The sequence below is a fragment of the Siphateles boraxobius genome, unplaced genomic scaffold (genome assembly GCF_051911475.1).
Source record: "Siphateles boraxobius isolate OS27281-9 unplaced genomic scaffold, OSU_SipBor_1 223, whole genome shotgun sequence".
Classification (NCBI taxonomy): domain Eukaryota; kingdom Metazoa; phylum Chordata; class Actinopteri; order Cypriniformes; family Leuciscidae; genus Siphateles; species Siphateles boraxobius.
Genome location: NW_027508837.1, coordinates 444,973 through 472,416, shown reverse-complemented (window position 1 = coordinate 472,416; position 27,444 = coordinate 444,973). Strand labels below are relative to the sequence as shown.

Genomic DNA, 27,444 nt, shown 5'->3' with positions numbered 1-27,444 from the left:
GTAATACAGGTTTAGAGAAGGACTGGTCTTGGATCTGAGAACGAGGTGTTTTATGGGGTTTCTACTGTAACCTCTGGCACAGAAGTGCACTTCAGCATCTGTGGTGTGAAGGTTAATGTGTATTTCAGTAGGTAAGGGTTCAGTGTTTGCCTCGTCACTGTTGCTCGGCTCAGTGATCTCAGATGAGCGCTGGGAGAGACTGATAATAAAGACACGAGAGACGGACAGACACAGACATGAGAGGCAGAAAGAGAGGTAGAGAATCATTCAATCCTCTTCAGTAGTGCTTATTATTTATTGCTATTTACAATTACTATATTAGTTTGTTTTTGGAGAAGAAGAGTGAGTTTAGTTGAATATCTGTTGTAGGATTTGGACATTAAAACATGCTTTATTTATTTACTGATATGATATATGATTTATTTACTAAGAAACTTTTTTTTATGGATGATTGAGTAATTTTATATTTTACATACAGTTGGATCCAAAAGTGTGATTTATTTACGAAGAAATTTTTTTTTGTGGGGAAATGATTGAGTCATTTTATATTTTACATACAGCTGGGTTAAAAAATCTGCTAGTGAAAATACTTGTTTTGCTTTTTTTTTTTACATATAATGACTGGCATAAATGTTTGAGAGAAATAAATATGAATTTGATTTGAATTGCTCAGTTTTGTGCACTGGTTGGTCCAGTTAGTCTCACGTTTCACAGGTAAAGTCATGGTTGTCATGCCAGAGATTACACGAGGAGTGCTGGGATTGTGTGTACGGTTCGTGTCTCTCAGAAGCGTTTGTGTGTTACAGTTAAAGCTTGTTTTCTGATGCCGAGGTTCATGTGATGTTGCCTGGCGTGTAATAACTCAACGAAGCTTGTAGTAATGACTCCGACAGGTTAAACAGTGTGTTTAGTGCTGGACTCCCTCGTGTCATCATTACAGTGATGTTTGCTGTTGTTTCAGTGCTCAGCGTTCATGCAAAAAGGTCATCTTATTATTTAATGAGCTCAGGCATGATGTTGCAAGCCACATTTTGTGTGTGTGTATGTGTGCGCACCTGATTTTCATCATTTTATGGACGTGCATGTTTTCTATGATTGTTTGAGATTTAATTTGAAATTCCTCTTTATGTCCTACCTGTAAAAAATGTTTTGCATTGAGGCAGTCAAACATATGATCAGCATTCCTGTTCCTTAAGGATGTGATTTGGGAATCCGGCGTCAGCAAATCTGATCAGACGAATATAAACTCCGCATCTGAATGAGGACTTGCTGTTTGTTAGTAAGAGACTGTTGTGTGTTTTAAAGACACTGAAGGTGAAAATTAACTAGTTTGATCTCATCATATTCTCCACAGTTGATTCATCACACTACAATTATCTGGTTTGATCAGATTTCCTGAAATGTTATGTTTGAATATGCAAATGAGGCGTGATCTTACTAAACATCCACTCATTTGCATGTATTTCCAGCATGTTAATATGAACATTGAATAAAGCTAGATTCATAATTCTGGTTTGATTTTGTTGACATATTAACCCTTTAACTGTCAGCCCCCCTTTTGATAATTGACATTAAAATGCACTATACAAACCTAAATGGTTGTAATTCAAGAATGCTTTGGAATATAGACCTAAGTTTGGTCTTGTTTTAAAGAAAACAATCAGCAGATTATTTCTGAAGTGAAAGCACTTCAAAAAATTAAAGTATGAAAAAGTTATGGAAGTTAAAATTTACAGTAAATATACTTTATTAATATTTTTTTTAATATAAAATAAATATTTTACAAAATATTTTTTACTATAAAATTACTATAAAATGAAAGCTATATATCTAACCAAGTTGTGTTCCAAATTTAACGTTGATATCACAAAAATTGAAGTTCCCATGAGATTTTGTTTAGGCGTTATACCAAAAATAGCCACCGGGTGCCATTGCATTCCATTGAATTTAACTGTATGCATTCTGCTGTAACAAATTAATACATTTCTATCCAAATATCACTTCTGTCACTAAATATGGAACCTTGAGACTCAGACCTTTCTGACAATATGTGTTTTGTCAAGATTAGAACATTTTTGATAATAAATTATGATGATGCCCAAAAGGGGAGGGGCCTAATAAAAATACCGTTTCTATGGTGACGCAACGTCCAATATCAAAATGTTTTTTACAGGATGAATTCTGAGTTTGTAAGCTTTCAAATGATACCTAATTTATGATAACTACTAAAATATGTGATATAATAATAAAAAATAAAAATAAAAAATAATATATATATATGTATATATATATATATATATATATATATATATATATATAATATAGTATACTTTTTAGAGGACTTTTTACTTTACTTTTTAAAATATAATTTCATCTTTTTTTATTGACAAATACTAGATTATGTTTTATTATGAAGTTTTAGCATTAAAAACCAAAGTTTCAATTATTAAAAGTGTGTGCGTCGACTTTTTGTGACAAAGGTCAGAAACTCCTGTAATGACGTCGATTTTTTGAGGTGCACTCTTGTCATAAATTCATATATTACTGTTCATACAAAATTTGTAAGAAAAAAACAGCGCTATAATATCTATTAAGGAGTCTTAGACCTTTCCAACGATATATAGTTTGTCATGACTAAATTAGGATTTAATAGTAATATATTGAAGTAAATTTCGGCTGCGCGTATACGGGCAGGTGACAGTTAAGGTTAAAGGAGATTTGGGGATTTCTGTTTCCATAAATCAGAAAATACTGTCAACAGACAGAAATAAATTAATTGCTTTTAGGAATATAAATTAGGTGAATGATACTGTACATGAACAAACCTTCAGATTATAGATATGAATGAAACTGTAAATTTTGGTGTGTGTGAACCTGAAGTGGAGATTTCTGACTCAAACTCACAGACTTAAAGATCGACAGACGCAAAGAGATCAAGTGCAATTAAATAAACACTTTTGGATGTTTTCTTTCCACTAGTGTGAATGAAGAATATTTTGGAAGCAAAATAGACCGAAACTGACCAGAGCATGAAAAACACTGGATTTGCCTGTAGAAAAGAATTATTTTTAAGGAAAAAATGTTTAAATATAAATTTGGTGATCAAAGATGAGTTTTAAGGGATAAAATTATTGACTACAGGGGGACTTGAAATATACAAATTATGCATCATCTAATTAAATATGCACTATTTTGCATAAAATTCCAGCACAGAAATCTGAACATTGGATAAAGCCAGATTCATGATTCTTGTTTGATTTTGTCACATATTTAATTTTTTTTGAATTTTAGAGTTCTGTTTTAATCACTCCATAAATCAGAAAATACTGTCAACAGACATTTCTCCATATTTTTAGGATTGAAATGTCCTATAAATCAGGGGAATTATATATAAAAAAAACATCATGTAAAGTTTGCTGTGTGTGTGAAGCTGCTAGAATGAATATTTCTGACTCAAACTCACCGACTTTAAAGATCGACAGACACAAAAAGATCAAGTGCAATAAAATACACAATTTTTGATGTTTTCTTTTCACTAGTGTGAATGAAGAAGTGTTATAAAAGCAAAACTGATGAGTGGTTTTGTCCTGCATGAAATCTTGGATTTACATCCCAATGTGCAAGAGATGTTTCATCATGGAAAGTGGAACGACAAAATCAAATATATTTAAAGATTGACAGACGCAAATATATCAAGTGCAATAAAATAAACACTTTTGGATGTTTTCTGTGTTATAAAAGCGAAATGGACCGAAACTGAGTGGTTTTGTCTTGCATGAAATCTGTAGCTTTAGATGTGAAATGATTCTTGTCTTCTCTGTGTCAGCAGGGAGCCGTGACCCGATGCGGGTTCCCAATCCCGTCCCCAGCGCCTCCATGTTCTCCTCCGTCACCAGCTCCGTCTCCGACCCGCGGTTCCGGTTCCGATGGCGAGCCATCACTGTAGCGACTCTGCTAGCGGCGGGCGTCCTCCTGTACCGGCACCAGAACTCACCCGGTTCCTCCGAGCCCCGGTCCGAGAGCCAGCGCCAATTGCGTTCCAGTCGGGACGTGTCCGGTGTGATGGAGACCCAATCGCGTTACAACGACACGTATCCGCTCAGTCCTCCAGAACACACGGCTAGCGGGATCCGGTACCGGATCGGCGTGATCGCGGACCTGGACACGGACTCGCGCAGCCAGAAGGACAACACGTGGTTCAGTCTCCTGAAGCGAGGACATGTGCTGGTGTCCGACAGCGGGGACAGTGTGTCGGTGGACTGGGATCCGGACTCGCTGGTTCTGGACTCTCAGCTGTCGGAGAAGGGTCGGGGAATGGAGCTGTCCGAGCTGGTGGCGTTTAACGGGCACCTGTACAGCGTGGATGACCGGACCGGTGTCGTGTACCGGATCGAGGGGAACCGAGCCGTGCCGTGGGTCATCCTGACCGATGGAGACGGGAGTGTTTCTAAAGGTAAAGCTGTATGATCTTTAATGTTGCTGAAAGAGTCTCTCGCGCTCACCAAGGCTGTGTTCATGTGATTAAAAAATACTGTAAAAAAGTGAAATATTATTATTTTTGGGGGAAATAAATAAAATAAATCAATACGTTTATTCATCAAGGAGGAATTAAATTGATCAAAAGTGACAGTAAAGACATTTATAATGTTACAAAATAACTATTTCAAATAAATGCTGTTCTTTTCAACTTTATATTCATCAAAGAATCCTGAAATAAAATTGTACACGACTGTTTTCAACACTGATGATAATCATAAATTTTTCTTGAGCAGCAAATCATCATATTATAGTGATTTCTGAAGGATCATGTGACACTGAAGACTGGAGTAATGATGCTGCAAATTCAGCTTTGATCACAGGAATACATTACAATTTAAAATATATTAAAATAGAAAACAGGTATTTTAAATTGTCATAATATTTAACAATATTACTGTTTTTTGTTGTTGTTGTATTTTTATTCAAATAAATGCCGTCTTGGTGAGCAGAAGAGACTTCTTTTAAAAACATTAAAAACCTTACTGATCAAAAATGTTTAAATGGTAGTGTATATCCTATTATCTTATCAGGTATTATAAGGAATGAATCCGCTAGATGAACATTCTCATTGTCTTGCTCAAAAATGTGACCCTTTGACCTTGTCTGTGACCTTTGACCTTGCCTGCAGGCTTTAAAGCGGAATGGATGGCAGTGAAGGACGAGCGGCTGTATGTCGGGGGTCTCGGGAAGGAGTGGACGACCGTCAGCGGAGAGTTTGTCAACAACAACCCCGAGTGGGTCAAAGTGGTCGGCTTTAATGGTGACGTGGAGCACGAGAACTGGGTGCCGAGGTATAACGCTCTGAAGAGAGCAGCAGAGATTACACCACCCGGTGAGTGGACATCATTCACACACGCACACACACACACACACACACACACACACACACACACACACACACACACACACACACACACACTAACCCAACCCCTAAACCTACCCATCTCACACACACACACACTAACCCCGACCCCTAAACCTACCCATCTCTCACACACACACACACACACACACACACACACACGCACACACACACACACACTAAACCGACCCCTAAACCTACCCATCACACACACACACACACACACACACACACACTAACCCGACCCCTAAACCTACCCATCTCACACACACACACACACACACTAACCCGAACCCTAAACCTACCCATCTCACACCGACACACACAAACACACACACACACGCACACACTAACCCGACCCCTAAACCTAAACAATTTAAATAGTTGGTATTTAGAATACAGTTACATTGTTGAAATCAATGGATTACATGACGATACTTTTCTGTTTCGTGAGTTTTTTCACTCTCTAAATAAATTAAGGCAACTCCATGCATTTCCCAGAAGCCCCAATATGAAAACAAAAAAATGCGCGGTTTGCGTGATCGGTCACAATGGAGTCGGAAGAGGAGCAGCGGGAGTTAGATGTAGAGATGGAGCCGGGACAACAGAGCCAGGGGAAGAATGCGTTTCTATCTTATGTTGTATAGTATTTTAATGTATATAATGTTATATCTCTTCTTGTGTTGTCAGGTTATCTGATCCACGAGTCTGGCGTGTGGAGCGAGCGTCTCCAGCGCTGGTTCTTCCTCCCGCGCCGCGCGAGCTCCGAGCGCTACGAGGAAACTGCAGACGAGCGCCGCGGCACGAACCTGATCCTGAGCTGCGCGCGCGACTTCAGCCAGATCTCAGCGGCACGCGTCGGCGCGCTCAAGCCCACGCTCGGCTTCTCCTCCTTCAGGTTCATCCCCGACACCGACGACCAGATCATACTAGCGCTCAAATCCCAGGAGGACGCGGGGCGGATCGCTAGCTACATCACGGCCTTCACGCTGGACGGCCGGATCCTGATGCCCGACACCAAGATCGGGGACGTCAAGTACGAAGGTCTGGAGTTCATATAGGCTGTGTTTACATCGGCACGGAATATCCTGTCTTTACTCACACCTGACACTGATCGGCTTATGTTGCACACGCGTAAACACACAAAAACGATTGATGAAGGTCTGGAGTTCATATAGACTGCGTTTACACTGGCACGAAAAAATCTGATCTTTTATGGCCTGTTTACACCTGATCACTTCCTGTGTTTTTACTGATCACAGGAAGCAGAGCTATGAAGACCTGGGGCCGGTTTCACAAAGATAGACTTTGACTAAGGCTTTAGCCCTATTCGCACGGGATCAGTATGACCTGGTGACCTCTAGTCATTAGTAATAATTGCGGAGGTCGTCTGTGATCTTAATCCCGTGCGAATCGGCCATGTCATTGTAAAGTAAAAATTCCCCCGCAAATGACCCGCCATATTTCCTGAACACCGAGTTATAGTCGTGTGATAATAGGACTCGGGTTGTTTATAATTTTTTCAAGAGTTTTGTTTCCTGTGCGCTTTTTTTATCCATCTTTTGCGAAGAATGGAGGCTGTGTGGGAGTGTTTTGATAGTAATTTGATATGCTGGGTCATATCGCTATACCTACACCACAACTATACACTTGGTGGAAAATCATCAGAAGAGCAAAAACAAACAGAATGATTATATGGAGATGATTGACATGTATAGCAGCGTGCAGTAAGGCACATTCTTCTGTTTATGATATATCATACAGCTAGACCTATAATAACGACAAGACATTTCCAAGCATGGGGGGGTGATTTCTAATTCACACAAGGTTCCCAGATAATACTGATCCAGCGCTACTTTATTTCACTTCAGAATTCTGGATCTGATCTGTAGATATATAATAATTCATAATAATTTTCATTTGTCTATAAATAAAATGATTATATATCTGTTCCGTCAGATTTTTACGACAGCTGTTATCTCGTCCATGCTGGAAAATGTAGAAAAAAAAGAATAGCACGGCCATTTAAAACCAGGGTCTACCATGTGCATAGTAAAATGATCTCCAAAAATCATATTATCAATGAATGTAAACGCAGATATCGGTGCCAGTCCTGTCTAAAGTGAATGTAAACTGGCGGGACAGAAATGGGATATGATCTAAAGATGGGAGACGGAGGAGTGATGGATCAACACAAGCGCACGGGACAAACACACATATTTACAGACACACAGCAGTGTGTGTGCGCTCTGTGCAGAACACGTCACTACACACTCTCAGGACTGAAGACAAACATGCAATAATAGAGGAAATCTCCAAACAAACTCAATAAATCTGTGCATTGAACAATATTATAATGGGAATAATTGTCTTAAAAAATGCCTTTATTAAAAACTACACAACCTCAAAAGCTATTTTATTGGTAACATTTTACAATAAGGTCTAATTTGTTAACATTACCTAATTAATGCATTAGCTATATGCAATATATATGTATTATTTATTAATCATTAAGGTTAGTAAAATATAATTGTTCATGTTAGTGCATTAACTAATACAACTTTTGATTTAAAAATGTATTAGTATAATGCAATTAACTAATGTTATCAAATGAAAGCTTATTGTAAAGTGTTAGTGTTTTATTTGTTGCTGAGTGTTTTCATTTTATTTAAGAACTGTGTAAGAACTACTGGACATGTTTATATGATATGTCTTTGATTTATGGCAATAATTAAAAGATAATGGTGAGACGCACATATTAAACTGAATATGCAAATAAAAATGTATTATTAATTTGAGACAGTTTGATTTCTTTTAGGTGTTCCTTCCTATAGAACAGAACTGATTCATAATTTATTAATTTATAACTCATCTTAATGACTTTTATACAGATTTTCGTAACATTTTACAATAAGGTCTCATTTGTTAACATTAGTTAATTGATGCATTAGCTATATATGCAAAATATATGTATACTTTTATTAATCATTAAGGTTAGTAAAATATAATTGTTCATGTTAGTTCACGGTGCATTTAATACAACTTTTGATTCAAAAATGTTTTAGTAAATGTTGAAAATTACAATATTAATAAATGCTGTTCATTGTTAGTTCTAATGCAATTACTAATGTTAACAAATGAAAGCTTATTGTAAAGTGTTAGTGTTTTTATTTTTAGTGTAAGATCTTCACTGGACATGTTTATATGATATGATTTATGGCATCTTTGATTTATGGCATTAATGGTGAGACATACATATTAAAATAAATATGCAAATACAAATTTATTTTTAATTTGAGACAGTTTGATTTCTTTTAGGATTTCCTTCCTGCAGAACAGAACTGATTCATAATTTATTAATTTATAACTCCTGTTAATGACTTTTATACAGATTTTCAAAACAAGCAAGCAAACAAACATTCGTTGATTTAATCAAAGAGAATAAATCATAAACGAACAGCCGGATGAGTGTCAGTATCGTCAGAGTTTAGTTCCCATCATGACGAGGTTTGTCGGAAGGCCTTCGACGTTCAGCACCTGGAACACGTTCAGCGTCTTCAGGAAGTCAAACATGCGTCTGTCGTTGGATCTGAACTCGCTGAAAACTCCTTTAGATCCTGAGAAACACATCCAGAGGATTTACACCGTTCACGCCAAACAATTGCGCTGAGAGCGTAACCCTGCTCAGCCATTGGTCGAGTGTGTTTGATTATGATTTGACTTTTCTAGCTGTAGTTAGTGTGTAATGTTGCTGTTTGAGCAGAAACAACATCTGCAAAGTTACGACTCAAAGCTCAAAGCAAAGAGAGAGATTTTCTTTCACAGAAATCTCTTTTTAAGGACGACAACAAACGGCTGGTAGGAACTACAATGAGCTTCTTCACGGGTTAGTGACATCACAAACCCTAACATTTACATAAACTCCGCCCCCGGAACACGATTTATAGATTATCATGACAGAATATGCTAATCAGTGACTAGAAGATCGTTAACTCCACATCAGCTGCACACATTCATCAACTAAGCGTTCAGAAGTGTCCTGTTGCTTCCACATGTCGTCACTTCTAGAGTCTCTCCATCTTTCTGACTCCGGCTTCAACATAAAAGGCTAAACGTTTTTGAAATGTTCAGTGTGTGTGTTTGTTAGCAGCTCTGATTAGACTCTAGAAGTACACAAACACACACACACACACACACACTGAACATTTCAAAAACGTTTAGCCTTTTATGTGAAGCCGGAGTCAGAAAGATGGAGAGACTCTAGAAGTACACACACACACACACACACACACACACACAAGCTCTTGAAGCTCCGCCCCTGCCGCCCATGAGCAGCGGTTCATTTGCATTTAAAGGGACACACACAAAAGCGGTGCGTTTTTGCTCACCCTAAAAAAGTTTTCCAATTGGAACATGCTATAAAAAATATCTGTGGGTATTTTGAGCTAAAACTTCACACACACTCTGGTGACATCAGTGACTTATTTTACATCTTGTGAAAGAGCATTATAGGAGCGCTTTAAACTCACCGCTGTCTCTCAGCGCTGACAGTGCCTGTAGAATCAGACGCTTCGCTGCGTCGTGATCGGGAACTTTCGAGTGGATCTGAAGAGCCATGACTGATGGGAAATCCTGCAGCATCGTCTCTGGATACTGGAGACATGAAAAACACATCAAGTTCAAGACATTAAACTGCATCTATTGTTCTTTTCCTCATGTTCATCAGTGTGTAGTGTTCATCTGTGTGTAGTGTTCATCAGTGTGTAGAGTGCAGTGTTCATCAGTGTGTAGTGTTCATCTGTGTTTAGTGTGTAGTGTTCATCAGTGTGTAGTGTTTATCTGTGTTTAGTGTGTAGTGTTCATCAGTGTGTAGAGTGCAGTGTTCATCTGTGTGTAGTGTGTAGTGTTCATCAGTGTGTAGTGTTTATCTGTGTTTAGTGTGTAGTGTTCATCTGTGTGTAGTGTGTAGTGTTCATCTGTGTGCAGTGTTCATCAGTGTTTAGTGTGTAGTGTTCATCTGTGTTTAGTGTGTAGTGTTCATCTGTGTGTAGTGTGTAGTGTTCATCTGTGTTTAGTGTGTAGTGTTCATCTGTGTTTAGTGTGTAGTGTTCATCAGTGTTTAGTGTGTAGTGTTCATCTGTGTTTAGTGTGTAGTGTTCATCTGTGTTTAGTGTGTAGTGTTCATCTGTGTTTAGTGTGTAGTGTTCATCTGTGTTTAGTGTGTAGTGTTCATCAGTGTTTAGTGTGTAGTGTTCATCAGTGTTTAGTGTGTAGTGTTCATCTGTGTGTAGTGTTCATCAGTGTGTAGAGTGCAGTGTTCATCAGTGTTTAGTGTGTAGTGTTCATCTGTGTGTGGTGTTCATCTGTGTTTAGTGTGTAGTGTTCATCTGTGTTTAGTGTGTAGTGTTCATCTGTGTGTAGTGTTCATCAGTGTGTAGAGTGCAGTGTTCATCAGTGTTTAGTGTGTAGTGTTCATCTGTGTGTAGTGTGTAGTGTTTATCAGTGTTTAGTGTGTAGTGTTCATCAGTGTTTAGTGTGTAGTGTTCATCTGTGTTTAGTGTGTAGTGTTCATCAGTGTTTAGTGTGTAGTGTTCATCTGTGTGTGGTGTTCATCTGTGTTTAGTGTGTAGTGTTCATCTGTGTTTAGTGTGTAGTGTTCATCTGTGTGTAGTGTTCATCAGTGTGTAGAGTGCAGTGTTCATCAGTGTTTAGTGTGTAGTGTTCATCTGTGTGTAGTGTTTATCAGTGTTTAGTGTGTAGTGTTCATCAGTGTTTAGTGTGTAGTGTTCATCTGTGTTTAGTGTGTAGTGTTCATCTGTGTGTAGTGTGTAGTGTTCATCTGTGTTTAGTGTGTAGTGTTCATCAGTGTTTAGTGTGTAGTGTTCATCCGTGTTTAGTGTGTAGTGTTCATCTGTGTTTAGTGTGTAGTGTTCATCAGTGTTTAGTGTGTAGTGTTCATCTGTGTTTAGTGTGTAGTGTTCATCTGTGTTTAGTGTGTAGTGTTCATCTGTGTTTAGTGTGTAGTGTTCATCTGTGTTTAGTGTTCATCAGTGTTTAGTGTGTAGTGTTCAACTGTGTTTAGTGTGTAGTGTTCATCTGTGTGTAGTGTTCATCAGTGTGTAGAGTGCAGTGTTCATCAGTGTTTAGTGTGTAGTGTTCATCTGTGTGTAGTGTGTAGTGTTTATCAGTGTTTAGTGTGTAGTGTTCATCAGTGTTTAGTGTGTAGTGTTCATCTGTGTTTAGTGTGTAGTGTTCATCTGTGTGTAGTGTGTAGTGTTCATCTGTGTTTAGTGTGTAGTGTTCATCAGTGTTTAGTGTGTAGTGTTCATCCGTGTTTAGTGTGTAGTGTTCATCAGTGTTTAGTGTGTAGTGTTCATCTGTGTTTAGTGTGTAGTGTTCATCTGTGTTTAGTGTGTAGTGTTCATCTGTGTTTAGTCTGTAGTGTTCATCTGTGTTTAGTGTGTAGTGTTCATCAGTGTTTAGTGTGTAGTGTTCATCTGTGTGTAGTGTTCATCAGTGTGTAGAGTGCAGTGTTCATCAGTGTTTAGTTTGTAGTGTTCATCTGTGTGTAGTGTTCATCTGTGTTTAGTGTGTAGTGTTCATCTGTGTTTAGTGTGTAGTGTTCATCTGTGTGTAGTGTTCATCTGTGTTTAGTGTGTAGTGTTCATCTGTGTTTAGTGTGTAGTGTTCATCTGTGTGTAGTGTTCATCAGTGTGTAGAGTGCAGTGTTCATCAGTGTTTAGTGTGTAGTGTTCATCTGTGTGTAGTGTTCATCTGTGTTTAGTGTGTAGTGTTCATCTGTTTGTAGTGTGTAGTGTTCATCTGTGTGTAGTGCTCATCTGTGTTTAGTGTGTAGTGTTCATCTGTGTTTAGTGTGTAGTGTTCATCTGTGTTTAGTGTGTAGTGTTCATCTGTGTGTAGTGTGTAGTGTTCATCTGTGTGTAGTGTGTAGTGTTCATCTGTGTGTAGTGTGTAGTGTTCATCTGTGTGTAGTGTGTAGTGTTCATCTGTGTTTAGTGTGTAGTGTTCATCTGTGTTTAGTGTGTAGTGTTCATCTGTGTTTAGTGTGTAGTGTTCATCTGTGTGTAGTGTTCATCTGTGTGTAGTGTGTAGTGTTCATCTGTGTGTAGTGCTCATCTGTGTTTAGTGTGTAGTGTTCATCTGTGTTTAGTGTGTAGTGTTCATCTGTGTGTAGTGTGTAGTGTTCATCTGTGTGTAGTGTGTAGTGTTCATCTGTGTGTAGTGTTCATCTGTGTGTAGTGTGTAGTGTTCATCTGTGTTTAGTGTGTAGTGTTCATCTGTGTGTAGCGTGTAGTGTGTAGTGTTCATCTGTGTGTAGTGTGTAGTGTTCATCTGTGTGTAGTGTGTAGTGTTCATCTGTGTGTAGTGTGAAGTGTGTGTAGTGTGTAGTGTTCATCTGTGTGTAGTGTGTAGTGTTCATCTGTGTGTAGTGTGTAGTGTTCATCTGTGTGTAGTGTTCATCTGTGTGTAGTGTGTAGTGTTCATCTGTGTTTAGTGTGTAGTGTTCATCTGTGTGTAGCGTGTAGTGTGTAGTGTTCATCTGTGTGTAGTGTGTAGTGTTCATCTGTGTGTAGTGTGTAGTGTTCATCTGTGTGTAGTGTGTAGTGTTCATCAGTGTTTAGTGTGTAGTGTTCATCTGTGTGTAGTGTGTAGTGTTCATCTGTGTTTAGCGTGTAGTGTTCATCTGTGTGTAGTGTGTAGTGTTCATCTGTGTTTAGTGTGTAGTGTTCATCTGTGTTTAGTGTGTAGTGTTCATCTGTGTGTAGTGTGTAGTGTTCATCAGTGTGTAGTGTTGTTGTTTGATCATGAGAAAGCTCCAGTTCTTCTCTATATCAGTGTCAGTGTTTCTGAACTCCTTAAACGCCTCCATTGTATCTTGAGTTTCTTCCGGGAACGAACACGTCACAATATTCCTCATTATAATAATTAATGCGCAGAATAAAGGGGCGGGGCCTGGTTGAGTTAGTTAGTAGAGTGTTAAACTGGCGGTTATGGTAAGGGGCGGGGCATTTCCCAAACACACTCGAAGCCCTCGACCAATCACAACACACTGCTCCAGCCGACCAATCAGAGCACAGTGTGCTTTTCAGAAGGAGGGGCTTCATAGAGACAGGAAGTAAACAGAGCGTTACTGACAGACTGGGAAGAGAGGAGCCGCAAAAATGGAGAATATTAGGAAAATAATCAACATTCAAGTTCTAGTAGAGACTAAATACAACATCAAGACTGTAAAAGGAAACATTATAATCAATCTAGATGTCATTTCCATACCTGAGCTTTAGTCATGGCCGTCTTTGCATCACTGAGGGCGAACACGTAACCACAAACCCCAGATGCATCGTCGAGTATCAGACTGCAGTTCTGTGTCGGCGTGACGTGACCCTCCACCAGCCTGACGGAGAGACAGCTTTCATTACGCGTTCAGCGACTAAAAAATCTGTATTATGAATTTTTAAGGCCAGATAAGTAGTTTGTTGAGGTAAATCTGTAAAGAAAGACTACACGCCTGCGCACATAAATATTCAAACGCTCATATCTATAGATTAAACATGTGATGCGCATGTGCACCGTCAGTGTTTTCACAGATTTGCTTTTTTGAAGTTTACACAGAGATGATCGCGTTTTATAAAATTTTCAACACTTTCACATTGGAACCTGTATCAGGGTTTGTGTTCTCGAGCTCCAAACACTGTTGTGTGCAAATACACGTCCAGAAAGTTTCTGTTTTCTGTTGAACGGTGTGTGTTAGCGGCCGCTAAGTTAATAACTAATGATCTTTGCGACAGAAGTATCTCTATCAAAACTAACTTTATCTGGACAATAACTTTATTCTAGATCTGCTGTAAAGCCGAAACAATCTCTGTTACTGTAATCTCCTATTATCACTGTAAAGCTGCTGTGAAACTCTATATTGTTAAAAGCGCTGTAGAAATGAAGGAGACTCGACTAATCGAACCAGACGAACTGGTATATTCTCACCGGTCGCCGACCAGCTCGATCTTCTGCTGCGTCTCCGTCTGCATCTCTTTAAAGATCTTCATCACCTCCGGCTGAACAACAAACACAGAAGATGTTGTGAAGATTACCAGTCAAAAATATGGAATAATTATGATTTTTAATGTTTTGAAAGAGTCTCTTCTGCTCGCCAAAGCTAAATTTATGCGATCAAAAATACAGTAAAAAGAGCAAAATATTATTATAATGTAAAATGCAGTTTTATATGTGAATATATAGTAAAGTGTAATTTATTACTGCGATCAAAGCTGAAAGCACCAAAATCTGAAGCAGCACAACTGTTTTCAACACTGATAATAATCATAAATATTTCTTGAGCATCAAATCATCATATTATAGTGATTTCTGAAGGATCATGTGACACTGAAGACTGGAGTAATGATGCTGAAAATTCAGCTTTGATCACAGGAATAAATTACACTTTACTATGTATTCACATAGAAAACAGCTGATTTAAATTATAATAATATTTCACAATTTTACTGTATTTTTCTATCAAATAAATGCAGCCTTGCTGAGCAGAAGAGACTCTTACAAGAACCTTAAAAATCTTAATTATAAATAAACTGTTTTGTTAAAAAAAAAATTCAAACAAAAGTCATAAAGGTTTGGAATGACATGCAGGTCAGTAAATGAAATGTGTACTGTCCCTTTAAGAGCGTGTCACCTGATCTTTAGGAGTGCAGGGCCGAATGGTGTAAACGCGTGTGGCGAGAGGACTGCGAAACAGATCCCGGTTCCCATGTGACGGCAGCATCCTCTAAACATCACGAGAAACACAAGCATCATCAGGACCCGGAGGTCCAATCACAGGTCAAAGGTCAGTGTCATACAGAAGCGTACCTGGAATTCTCCAGATAAAGCGCCTCTGAAACCCCACGGCTCGGGGTCGTCACTCAAAGCCAGTGCAGGATGAGGCGTATGACCTCCTGCAGAAAAACAACGGCAGACGCTTCGTTACAGCTCAATCAGGACTAGTGTTGGGGAAAGTTACTTTTAAAAGTAATGCTATACAATATTGCGTTACTCCCAAAAAAGTAAATACTTGCGTTACTTAGTTACTTTTTATGAAAAGTAATGCATTACAATATTGTGTTACTCCCCCCAAAAAGTAACTACTTACGTTACTTAGTTACTTTTTATGAAAAGTAATGTTACAATAGTGTTACTCCCAAAAAAAGTAAATACTTGTGTTACTTAGGTACTTTTTATGAAAAGTAATGCGTTACAATATTGTGTTACTACCAAAAAAAGTAAATACTTCTGTTACTTAGTTACTTTTTATGAAAAGTAATGTTACAATATTGTGTTACTCCCCAAAAAAGTAAATACTTGCGTTACTTAGTTACTTTTTATGAAAAGTAATGTTACAATATTGTGTTACTCCCCCCAAAAAGTGACTACTTACGTTACTTAGTTACTTTTTATGAAAAGTAATGTTACAATAGTGTTACTCCCAAAAAAAGTAAATACTTGTGTTACTTAGTTACTTTTTATGAAAAGTAATGCATTACAATATTGTGTTACTCCCCCCAAAAAGTAACTACTTACGTTACTTAGTTACTTTTTATGAAAAGTAATGTTACAATAGTGTTACTCCCAAAAAAAGTAAATACTTGTGTTACTTAGGTACTTTTTATGAAAAGTAATGCGTTACAATATTGTGTTACTACCAAAAAAAGTAAATACTTCTGTTACTTAGTTACTTTTTATGAAAAGTAATGTTACAATATTGTGTTACTCCCCAAAAAAGTAAATACTTGCGTTACTTAGTTACTTTTTATGAAAAGTAATGCATTACAATATTGTGTTACTCCCCCCAAAAAGTAACTACTTACGTTACTTAGTTACTTTTTATGAAAAGTAATGTTACAATAGTGTTACTCCCAAAAAAAGTAAATACTTGTGTTACTTAGGTACTTTTTATGAAAAGTAATGCGTTACAATATTGTGTTACTACCAAAAAAAGTAAATACTTGTGTTACTTAGTTACTTTTTATGAAAAGTAATGTGTTACAATATTGTGTTACTCCCAAAAAAGTAACTACTTGCGTTACTTAGTTACTTTTTCTGAAGTAATTCATTACAATATTGCATTATTCCCCCCAAAAAGTGACTACTTACGTTACTTTTTATGAAAAGTAATGTTACAATATTGCCTTACTCCCCCCAAAAAGTAACTACTTGTGTTACTTAGTTACTTTTTATGAGAAGTAATTCATTACAATATTGCGTTATTCCCCCCAAAAAGTAACTACTTACGTTACTTAGTTACTTTTTATGAAAAGTAATGTGTTACATTACTTTTGCATTACTTTTTCTCACCTGGGCTAGGCTTGTTTGCTTGTTTTTTAACAACAACAAAAAAAGCTGCTGATGTTCTGGATTAAAGAACAATAGGAGACAGGAGAAGGAAGTTCAACACTCTTATTTCTAAATCTATTTTAAAGTCATTTTTGCTTATTAGTATGGTTGAATTAGATCATTTAAGGTCAGCAGCAAAGACATTGGTTAATAAAGTGAGATTAAATACATAAAGTATATTTGTTTCATTTAATATAGTTAATTATAAAAGTTTTGCGTAAAATTCTGAGATTGTATTTTACTGTTTTTTATGCATTTTGAGGAATACTGAATGTTTTCGGGCAAGTGAGATGAGTAAATGCATGTGTACATTTACTCTAGAACTAAAATAACCATCATGTTTACACACAACAACTCCTCACTTTATTTTTCTCAACTTGAGGACAGGACAGCTGTCAGTCAATAAATGTGAAAAAGTAACTAGTGTTACTTATTTGAAAAAGTAACTTAGATACTTTGTTGTAGTTGAAAAAGTAATACGTTACTTTACTAGTTACTTGCAAAAGTAATCTGAATACATAACTCAAATTACTCAAGTTAACAGAACACTGTTCAGTACCGGCGATTTGCACTGATCACACACTCCGTCTCACGTACCCAGTGTTTTGACGTATGCTTTGGCCATGGTGACGCCACTCTTGATGTCACAGATGTAATTGTAGAGGTCGTAGAGGATGATCCTGTTGGGCACATTGGACAGTCGGTTGAACATCTGGACTACGGCGCCACACATGTCGTCAAACTTCTCGGCTCTACGTCGCCATTCCTCACTCTGCAACACATTTACATTTATGCATTCATTTGAAAGACGCTTTTATCCAAAGCAACATTTATTGCATTCTATATGTACATTTAGATAGGACCAATCAGAAAGAAGCAGGGGGCGGGACAACAGTTGCAATCTTAAATACAGAATAGTCACATTTCAAGTCACATTTATTTATATAGCGCTTTTTACAATACAATACAATACAATATAATATAGAATATAGCTGCAAGTAGCAGTTAACGGGGTTCAAACATTAAACACATGCTTAAAAAGGTATGTTTTATATAGCAAGCCTGTAGAGCATAGATGGAAAAGACCATTTACAGGCAAAACAGGCACATCACTAAGAAACAAAAAAAAATACTAATTAGCCTGCTAATGAGATTAATTCCAATAATCGTCTAGAAAAATGATTTTCCTATATTTAAAAGAAGCAAAGTTGCTCAGAATGAGGAGTTCTATCATATTGCATGAATGTTGTATGTGCAAAACATCTTATGATATAGAATCCTTCACGCGTGTGAAAAAGAAACAGCATGCCAGTTTTCAAGTTAATCAGACTGACTGTTGTGCAGCTATAGCCGTTTTTTGTATTGTTTTATAGCGCCACCAAGTGGCCAGCCACCACGCCCTTTTCAAGCGACCACAGACTGAGCCCATACATAACTGTAACATGTTTGGTGAAATTATCTCATTCCGTTATAGAGTTATAGCCGTTTTAGTAAAAGTGGCCACGCCCACCTCAAACGTTTTGGCGTCCCGTTGCGGACATGTATTAAAATTTCTACTTTAAAAAAAAATAATTATTGACAATCAGACTCCAGAGACTCTTTCTGCGCTGGTTTGGTTCCGACCGGGGAAAACCCTAGGACTAGTGTCTTAAAATATCTTGACTGTAACTCTACACCCGTGCCTCATTTAGTATGCGCGGTTCTATGAATATGCAAATAAGCCCCGCCTCCACTCACTCAGCTCAGAGATCCACTCGTTGACGATCACACGTTGATCTGATTGGTTAGAGGGTAGTTTGTGACGTCAGAAACACCAGCGATTTCAAACCGTGTTTTTGAGACTGCCTGTGGTTCACTGCAGGTTTAAGAAAAAACCTAGTACTAGTTTGCAAAAGTAAAAATCCAAAATACTCGAAAATTTCGCTACGGTGACGAATCAGAATTCGATATACGACGATATACAACACTTGAGCACGAACGGTTTAGGAGTTATGAGCTAATACGTACTTTTCACCGCTGTAGCGCCACCATCATGTCGATTCTAACAATTGCAATAGGGTTTCAGTGCTAAACGCTCGAACCCGTTATAAATACAAGCCTGAATGTTAAAAAATGTATGTTGAGACTTCGGGATCATCAACATCATCACTCTGACCTTCTCGGACTCGTGGTCCGATCGCAGCCAGTGCAGCTCCTGCAACATGACGAGGGCGGTGGGCCCGTGTTCGTACGGCAGATAGAAGAGCTCCGCTAGCAGCGTCAGGTCCGCTAGCGTCAGCGGCTCAGCCGTGTACAGCGGGTTGTCTTTGGGTCCCGGCTCATAACCGTCTGTCTGCATCGGCTCCTCTTCGTCTCGTTTAGAACCACGAGCGCCAGAGCCTGAACACAATCAGTTCACTGAGTCACATGTCATCTCAAAATGAAAGAAAACGTTTATCTAGCATTAAAGTCCCCCGTAGTCAATCATTTTATCCCTTAAAACTCACCAAAATGACATATTTAAACGGTTTTCCTTGATGTCTTAAAATATCTTGAATGTAACTCGACACCCTTGCCTTATTTAGTATTCGTGGTGGTTCTATGAATATGCAAATGAGTCCCGCCTCCACCCACTCACTCAGCTCAGAGATCCGCTCGTTGACGATCACACGTTGATCTGATTGGTTACAAGGTAGTTTGTAACGTCAGAAACACCAGCGATTTCAAACCGTGTTTTAAAGCATATTTAAAAACACCACATAGACATATAAACAACATTAAAAGCTGGATTTTCACCACAGGGGGACTTTAAATTATGCATTTTACGTCATCGGCGTACTTTTGCTGACAAACAAAAGTGAATTTCTCAGTCCAGGTAAAACGGAGAAGAGTAAACATCATTTATTTACATATACTACTGACATTGTGAAAATACAAAGAGGGTTGAAAATCGGCAAAGTTCCACTTTAAAGCTGCAATCGGCAAGATTTTTTTGGTCATATTCACTGGAACCGACACTAGTACACAGTTCGTGCACACGCCACAGAACCCCCCCCCCCCCCTCGCGCACGTTACAATACACACGCAGTCTGCCAGACTTGCCGACTGCAGCTTTAAGATAAACGCAAGTGTGAAATGTCGCCTCTCTAAAATAACTTTGTATTTAATTTCAGTTAATGTATATGTTATGTTGTTTTTAGTCTTAGTTAACGATAGCAACCCAATCACACATGATGTTAGAGATCAAACTAGAGTTGTGTTTTTACCGTCAGGTTGATCGGCTCCCAAACCAAAGAGCGAAGCATATGCAAAATAAGTTTAAATTTTATTACAGTTAATGTTTATTTTATTTAAAGTAATAAAAATGTTGGTTTTAGTGTAAGTTAACAATAGTACATGTGATGTTCGAGTTGTGTTTTTACCGTCAGGTTGATTGGCGCGATTGAACTCCACCAGCCATTCGGTGAGTGCGAGCTGCAAAGCATCATGGGGGTTGTAGTCTGACCCGTCGTTTCCATCTGTGGAGCAATGACATCATTACACGAGGGAAATGTAATGTAACGCTCTCTTACATTTCAACTGAACGTTATTACAAGTACTTAGGAGTGCATGAAGGCAAATCTCCTACGCATGTTAATCGGGTTTGAAAGACTACAAAGATTGTGTTTTATGTTCCTTTTTTATCATTCTGTACTAGAAAGTGTGATCAGATATGGCGTGTCCACTTGGTATGGTAATCTTTCAGTAAAATACTATGTATTGTTCAATCTTGGACTAAAACACCAGTATTCATACTCTGTATGAACAATGAGTGACTCTTATAAACTCTTACCGTCTAGAAGAAGGTATAAAACTCTCCGTTATAAATACGGTATCATCAATTAGACTGTTGATCTTTGCAACAGAAGTGAATAAATCATCTGGACAATAACTTTATTCTAGATCTGCTGTAAAGCCAAAACAATCTCTGTTACTCTAATCTCCTATTATCACTGTAAAGCTGTTTTAAAACAGTCTATATTGTTATAGCACAATTTTTTTATGTATCAGGTTTTGGCAAATTCTGGCTATTACAAATTTCCCTTATCAGGGACAATAAAGTATATTTCATATTCATATTTCACATTAGTCATCTTTACCCATCGGCACGTCTTTCTGAGCGTAGCTGGACTTGCACCATGTGGCCAGAGTGTGAATTGCAACGAAATTGGGCTCGAATTCACAGTTGGGGTTTGTGAGGACGCCTCGGAGTTTCGGGAGCAGTTCTGTGGGCCGGTTCTTGAAGGGTCCGAGGAAGAGTCTCTGCGGGTCGTAGTCGTTGGCGTGGATGTTGTCCCAGATGACCGGCGGTCTCCTCAGAACGGCCGACACCTCGTCTATCGACGACACACTGATGTCCTGCGACACCACCTTTGGCCCTGGCGCAGAGAAACACACTTTATACAGTAAACCTTGCGATGTTTTAACTGTGCTAGACTAACCGAGACTTGTTACCGCACTTGTGTACTGTATACTGTAATACTGCATACTGTGTATATACTGTATATACTGTAATACTGTATATACTGTTATACCGTGATACTGTATACACTGTAATACTGTATATACTGTTATACCATAATACTGTATATACTGTAATACTGTATATACTGTTATACCATAATACTGTAATACTGTATATACTGTTATACCATAATACTGTAATACTGTATATACTGTAATACTGTATATACTGTTATACCATAATACTGTAATACTGTATATACTGTTATACTGTGATACTGTATATACTGTAATACTGTATATACTGTAATACTGTATATACTGTTATACCATAATACTGTAATACTGTATATACTGTTATACCGTGATACTGTATATACTGTAATACTGTATATACTGTTATATCATAATACTGTATATACTGTAATACTGTATATACTGTTATACCGTGATACTGTATATACTGTAATACTGTATATACTGTTATACCGTGATACTGTATATACTGTAATACTGTATATACTGTAATACTGTATATACTGTTATACCATAATACTGTAATACTGTATATACTGTTATACCGTAATACTTGAATATACTGTATACTGTTATACACTATATACTGTATAGTGTTATACTGTAATACTGTATATACTGTATACTGTTATACTATATACTGTTGTCCTCTTGCTTGCCTGATTGCTTCGATTGTTTTCCTCAGTTGTAAGTCGCTTTGGATAAAAGCGTCTGCTAAATGCACGTCTATGTTTGAGATTATATTTCTAACGTCAAGCTCATGGGTTCGATTTCCAATCAATGCATGAACTGATCAAATGTATAATGCAAGTTAAATACACCGATCAAAGTGTATTTAACAACTAATCCTGAAAACGGTTTATACAAAAATATGAAACAGGACAACAGGTTTCAACACAGATAATGAATAAAATAGAAAAATATGCATGTACAAAATAACACTTTACAATAAGGTTCATTAGTTAACATGAACTAAAAATTAACAATACTTCTACAGCATTTATTAATCTTAGTTAATATTAATTTCAACATTTACTAAAACATTATTAAAATCAAAGGTTGCATTTGTTAACACTAGTTAATGCACTGTGAACATGAACAAACAATGAACAGCTTATTTTTATTCACTAACATTAACAAAGATTAACTAATAATACAGTAACAAATGTATTGCTCATGGTTAGTTCATGTTAGATAATACATTAAATAATGAACCTTATTGTAAAGTGTTAGCAAATATTCTACGTGAATACGAAAGGGTTGGTGTGATGATGTCAGCAGTGTGTCATGATGTCAGCAGTGTGTGATGATGTCAGCAGTGTGTGATGATGTCAGCAGTGTGATGATGTCAGCAGTGTGATGATGTCAGCAGTGTGATGATGATGTCAGCAGTGTGATGTCAGCAGTATGATGATGTCAGCAGTGTGATGATGTCAGCAGTGTGTGATGATGTCAGCAGTGTGTGATGATGTCAGCAGTGTGATGATGATGTCAGCAGTGTGATGATGTCAGCAGTGTGATGATGTCAGCAGTGTGATGATGTCAGCAGTGTGTGATGATGTCAGCAGTGTGTGATGATGTCAGCAGTGTGATGATGTCAGCAGTGTGTGATGATGTCAGCAGTGTGATGATGTCAGCAGTATGATGATGTCAGCAGTATGATGATGTCAGCAGTGTGATGATGTGATGTCAGCAGTGTGATGATGATGTCAGCAGTGTGTGATGATGTCAGCAGTGTGATGATGTCAGCAGTGTGATGATGTCAGCAGTGTGTGATGATGTCAGCAGTGTGTGATGATGTCAGCAGTGTGTGATGATGTCAGCAGTGTGTGATGATGTCAGCAGTGTGATGATGATGTCAGCAGTGTGATGATGATGTCAGCAGTGTGATGATGATGTCAGCAGTGTGATGATGATGTCAGCAGTGTGATGATGATGTCAGCAGTGTGATGATGATATCAGCAGTGTGATGATGATGTCAGCAGTGTGTGATGATGTCAGCAGTGTGATGATGATGTCAGCAGTGTGATGATGATGTCAGCAGTGTGATGATGATGTCAGCAGTGTGATGATGATGTCAGCAGTGTGATGATGATGTCAGCAGTGTGATGATGATGTCAGCAGTGTGATGATGATGTCAGCAGTGTGATGATGATGTCAGCAGTGTGATGATGATGTCAGCAGTGTGATGATGATGTCAGCAGTGTGTGATGATGTCAGCAGTGTGTGATGATGTCAGCAGTGTGTGATGATGTCAGCAGTGTGTGATGTCAGCAGTGTGATGATGTCAGCAGTGTGTGATGATGTCAGCAGTGTGTGATGATGTCAGCAGTGTGTGATGATGTGATGTCAGCAGTGTGATGATGATGTCAGCAGTGTGTGATGATGTCAGCAGTGTGATGATGATGTCAGCAGTGTGTGATGATGTCAGCAGTGTGTGATGATGTCAGCAGTGTGATGATGATGTCAGCAGTGTGATGATGTCAGCAGTGTGTGACGATGTCAGCAGTGTGATGATGTCAGCAGTGTGATGATGTCAGCAGTGTGATGATGTCAGCAGTGTGTGATGATGTCAGCAGTGTGTGATGATGTCAGCAGTGTGTGATGATGTCAGCAGTGTGATGATGTCACCTGTCCAGAGCACGTCGATCCCAGCGTTGAGTTTCTCTCCGACCGTCTTCAGATACGCAGACAGCGGGACACTCGGTGTGCAGAACGCAGCGCAGTAATCTACAATAACCAGTTTATATTCTTTATTATGATCAACACTGAGAATGATGGCTCTGCCGCTGGAAAATATGCTATATTTCATTAATCTGTTTTAGAGATAAAGATGATAGTTGTAACTGAACGGGGGAAAATGTCCATATCTTTGCAGATAGTCTTTACATGTTTGTCCAATAGCATGTGCAACAGTGTTATTTTAGTTTTAATCATATTTTAAATTAGCTTTTATTTTTATATTTTTAGTTTTCATGTTAATTTAGGTTCATTTTTTGTCAGTTGGCTATGTGCTTTTGTCCTTTTACTCTCTCTCTCTCTCTCTCTCTATGTATATATATATATATATCTATATATTTATATATATTTTTTTTAAAGTATTGCTATTTATATTTAATTTATTTTTAAGAATTTATTTCAATATTTTTTTTATCATTTATTAATATTTTTGCTATTTATGTTTAATTTATTTGTGTTTTAATTAGTTTTAGTATTAATTTTAATAAATTTTATGAATGTTTTAAACTTTATTTTTTATAATGTATTAATATATTATTATTATTATTATTAATTTATTTTATTTATCTATTAATTTAACTTTATTTATTTCAGTTAAAATATTTATTATAATGCTCCAACTTATTATTTCAGGTTTTTTGCCAATGCAACATTTCTAATTTTCATTTAGTAATGAGTAATTTAGCAACATAAATAATTTTCAATAATTTCAACTAATTATTTTATTTCAGCTTCATTTAAATTAACAGGAATATTATTAGTTTTAGCATTCGTTTTAGTTAATGATAATAACCCTGATATCTGATATATTGAATTATAGGGTATTAATATTACTTAGGCTTATTTGGTTTTTAAAATTATTATTATACGTGTATATTTGTATATGTGTGTTTAGTATGCAAATTTACATTATGGGCTAAAAGTTTTACCTTACCTTAAATTATGTTTTTTATTATTATTGAAATACAAATTATAGTTTTTATTAAGATTTTGAATTAAATTTTATATTTTCTGTTTTCATTTTTAATTAAGTTAATGTTTTAGTAATTTTGCTGTTTTTTATAATGCCTATATAGTTTTTAGAAATTTTCTATTTTAGATTATTTAGTTTTAGTTATTTTAGTACTTCAACTTCAGAAATGTTGCCTTGGCAACTAGCTTAAATAAAAGAAGTTTAGGTTTTTATAGTTTATTTCACGTCAGTTAGTTGTAGTTGTGTTTAAGTGGCACCTGTAGGGCAGAAGAGGAAGGTGTGCGGCTCGTCCAGGTGCAGGAACACCTCGTTGCTGAGGGTCACCTGTGCTTCAGCGAACGAGCTGAACGCTTCTTTATCAGAAGAACACATTTCAGTCTCGATGTCGTCAAACAGCAGCGCGAACGAACGGCAGCCAAACTCACGAACCTGCCCGCGAGAAACACAAATAAAATAATTGATGTTCAGCCTCACTTCCTGCTGATCCTGTAGAATTGTAGCTAATTAGCATAATGCCAGCCTCTGATTGGCTGAGCAGCGTCTCTTAGCCCCGCCCTCAAACACTAGTGTATCTGAGACTGGAAGAGTTTGGTTCGTGTTGTTCGTGTCGAGAAGACGCTGTTTTCTGCTGACAAAGCAAATCCACTTTGATGAGATTGATACGGTAAAACCCACGCCATCATTACTGTCCGTATCACTGTGAAATTCAGATATGATAATGAGTGTTTGCTTTCTGACCAATCAGAGCACAGCAGCTCTCAGAGAGGCAGGGCTTAGAGAGGCTGAATCTTCAATGGAAGCGTTTCAAACACTGAGAGAAGGAGATGACGCTGCAGTGGAGATTATGAGGAAATAAGTGTTTTTTGACCTTTGATGAATGTAAACCTGTTGAAGGAGACTTAAAATAATAGTTGATGTTCGCACCTGTCTCAGTTTCCTCTTGAGCGCCGCCACTTCTTTAGGGTTTGAGAAGGTGATGTCCAGCCCGGGTGATAAAGCGTAGATGAACTCCACGTTGCGCTCTTTAGCAGCAGAGATCAGCGTCATGAGTTGATCTGTAAAACACAATCAACGAGTTGATCTTCAGATACGACTGTCGTAATACAGTCACGCCGGTTTGCTTTACAGGGTTGATAACTGAACGCAATGTGATCCGTTTTAAATGAAAGCGTGGATTCAGAGTGTCATCCCTTTACTGTTGTGTACTTTCTTTCAGCATTGTGGCCAATTTATAGATTGTATACACAATTTTTCTTTGAAATTTTCTTTTAATTTGTATTTTTTGTGTGTGTTTTTGTGGATTTCACATTAATTTCCTACGATCGGTCATTTTTGACGAAGAACAGAAGTGTGACTAGTTTTTTGCGACCACTGCTCGAATCATGCCCTCAATTATTTTATGTGTTCAGATTGAAAATGCCATTAAAGTCACCAAGTTTCATACCATTCTGATGAAGCTGTGATTTTTAAAAATGTAAAACGGTGATTTAAACGTAAAAATGGCACTTTATGACAAAAGGGTTGCCGACCCCTGGCGTAGACGATGTACAATGTTCACTGGTTTTAAAGCTTAAGTTTGGCTGTCACCTGCTTCCTCCAGGGAATACAGATCTCTCCAGTACATCCTATGCTTGTAATCATCTTTCGGAGCGTATAGATACGCGTTCAAGCCCCATTTCTGCTCCCTGGGAAGATAATAAGATAATAACACGCACACAGGTGAGATAACTGAAGTGATAACACGAGATGACAGATGATAACAGTGGTTTATTCACCTCCTGAAGAGCTCTTTCCTCTGGCTCATAGTCCACGGCCTCCCATAAAACCCTGCAATACACAAAGGTCACATGATCACAGACACGCCTCAATATAACAAAAAATCTAAATTACAACAAGAATACACTAAATTCTAAAGAAATGCAACAGCAATGCAGTTTTGTGTATTTATAACGTGTTAATACTCTATAGTCAAATCACCTTTATTTATATAGAGCTTTTTCCAATACAGATTGTTTCAAAGCAGCTTTACAGAGATAACAGGAAAATAAAAGCACAGTAAAAGCATTTAGCTTAACATTAATTATTTATATCGTCAAGTTATTAGTGGCTCACCCTCGACCACTCCACTCAGGAAAATCTTGGATTTCTTGGACATGATTCCTGGCTTTGCAGCAGATCGATATAAGCTGATCAATCAGATGTGACCCACATGCAGCTCTGTTTGTGCCTTTTGATGGGTTTGAACTCGTTCGACAATCTTTCTGGGTCTGCTGACACACACTCAACTGTTTGGATTTATGTTTATGTTTATAATCTCTCCGCTTCCTTATTGTACGCGTGGTCACACGTTTGCGCATGCGCGGTTCCTCAGCTGTCAAATAAGCCCCGCCCATATGTGCACTGCCCCGCCCTC

At 37.7% G+C, this 27,444-nt stretch overlaps 2 protein-coding genes across 7 annotated transcripts in view; one reads left to right on the top strand and one right to left on the bottom strand.

Annotated features, from left to right (window-relative positions):
• The window catches only part of LOC143747508 (soluble calcium-activated nucleotidase 1-like), a 16,135-nt gene extending 7,936 nt beyond the window's left edge, over positions 1-8,199 (top strand). For 3 of the 6 annotated variants that reach the window (XM_077240300.1, XM_077240297.1, XM_077240295.1), the window contains 3 exons: positions 3,830-4,453; positions 5,168-5,371; positions 6,092-8,199. In XM_077240300.1, coding sequence (XP_077096415.1) covers positions 3,844-4,453; positions 5,168-5,371; positions 6,092-6,462 — 1,185 coding nt within the window. In that variant the 5' untranslated portion in view covers positions 3,830-3,843 and the 3' untranslated portion in view covers positions 6,463-8,199. Of the gene's footprint in view, positions 1-189; positions 256-3,826; positions 4,454-5,167; positions 5,372-6,091 lie in introns of those variants that run through there. The other 3 variants (XM_077240299.1, XM_077240296.1, XM_077240298.1) reach the window with 2 other exon arrangements.
• Positions 7,759-27,444, bottom strand: LOC143747502 (protein O-GlcNAcase-like). Its single transcript, XM_077240285.1, has 16 exons — positions 27,144-27,444; positions 26,807-26,858; positions 26,619-26,716; positions 25,956-26,086; positions 25,289-25,460; positions 23,951-24,049; positions 20,920-21,198; positions 20,203-20,298; positions 18,957-19,180; positions 17,399-17,573; positions 15,281-15,366; positions 15,105-15,197; positions 14,402-14,472; positions 13,694-13,814; positions 9,931-10,054; positions 7,759-9,018 (listed from the first exon to the last, which is right to left on the bottom strand). Exons 1-16 carry the CDS (start codon positions 27,184-27,186, stop codon positions 8,882-8,884), a joined length of 2,001 nt encoding a protein of 666 aa, XP_077096400.1. The 5' UTR covers positions 27,187-27,444; the 3' UTR covers positions 7,759-8,881.

What these genes read in the sequence shown, in the direction of transcription:
- LOC143747502 (XM_077240285.1), bottom strand. Translation starts at nt 27,186, where the DNA reads ATGTCCAAGAAATCCAAGATTTTCCTGAGTGGAGTGGTCGAGG. An exon ending in CCTGAGTGGAGTGGTCGAGG is followed by an intron (nt 26,859 to 27,143) that starts GTGAGCCACTAA and finishes TGTGTATTGCAG; the next exon opens with GGTTTTATGGGAGGCCGTGG. An exon ending in CGGACCACGAGTCCGAGAAG is followed by an intron (nt 17,574 to 18,956) that starts GTCAGAGTGATG and finishes AATGTGTTGCAG; the next exon opens with AGTGAGGAATGGCGACGTAG.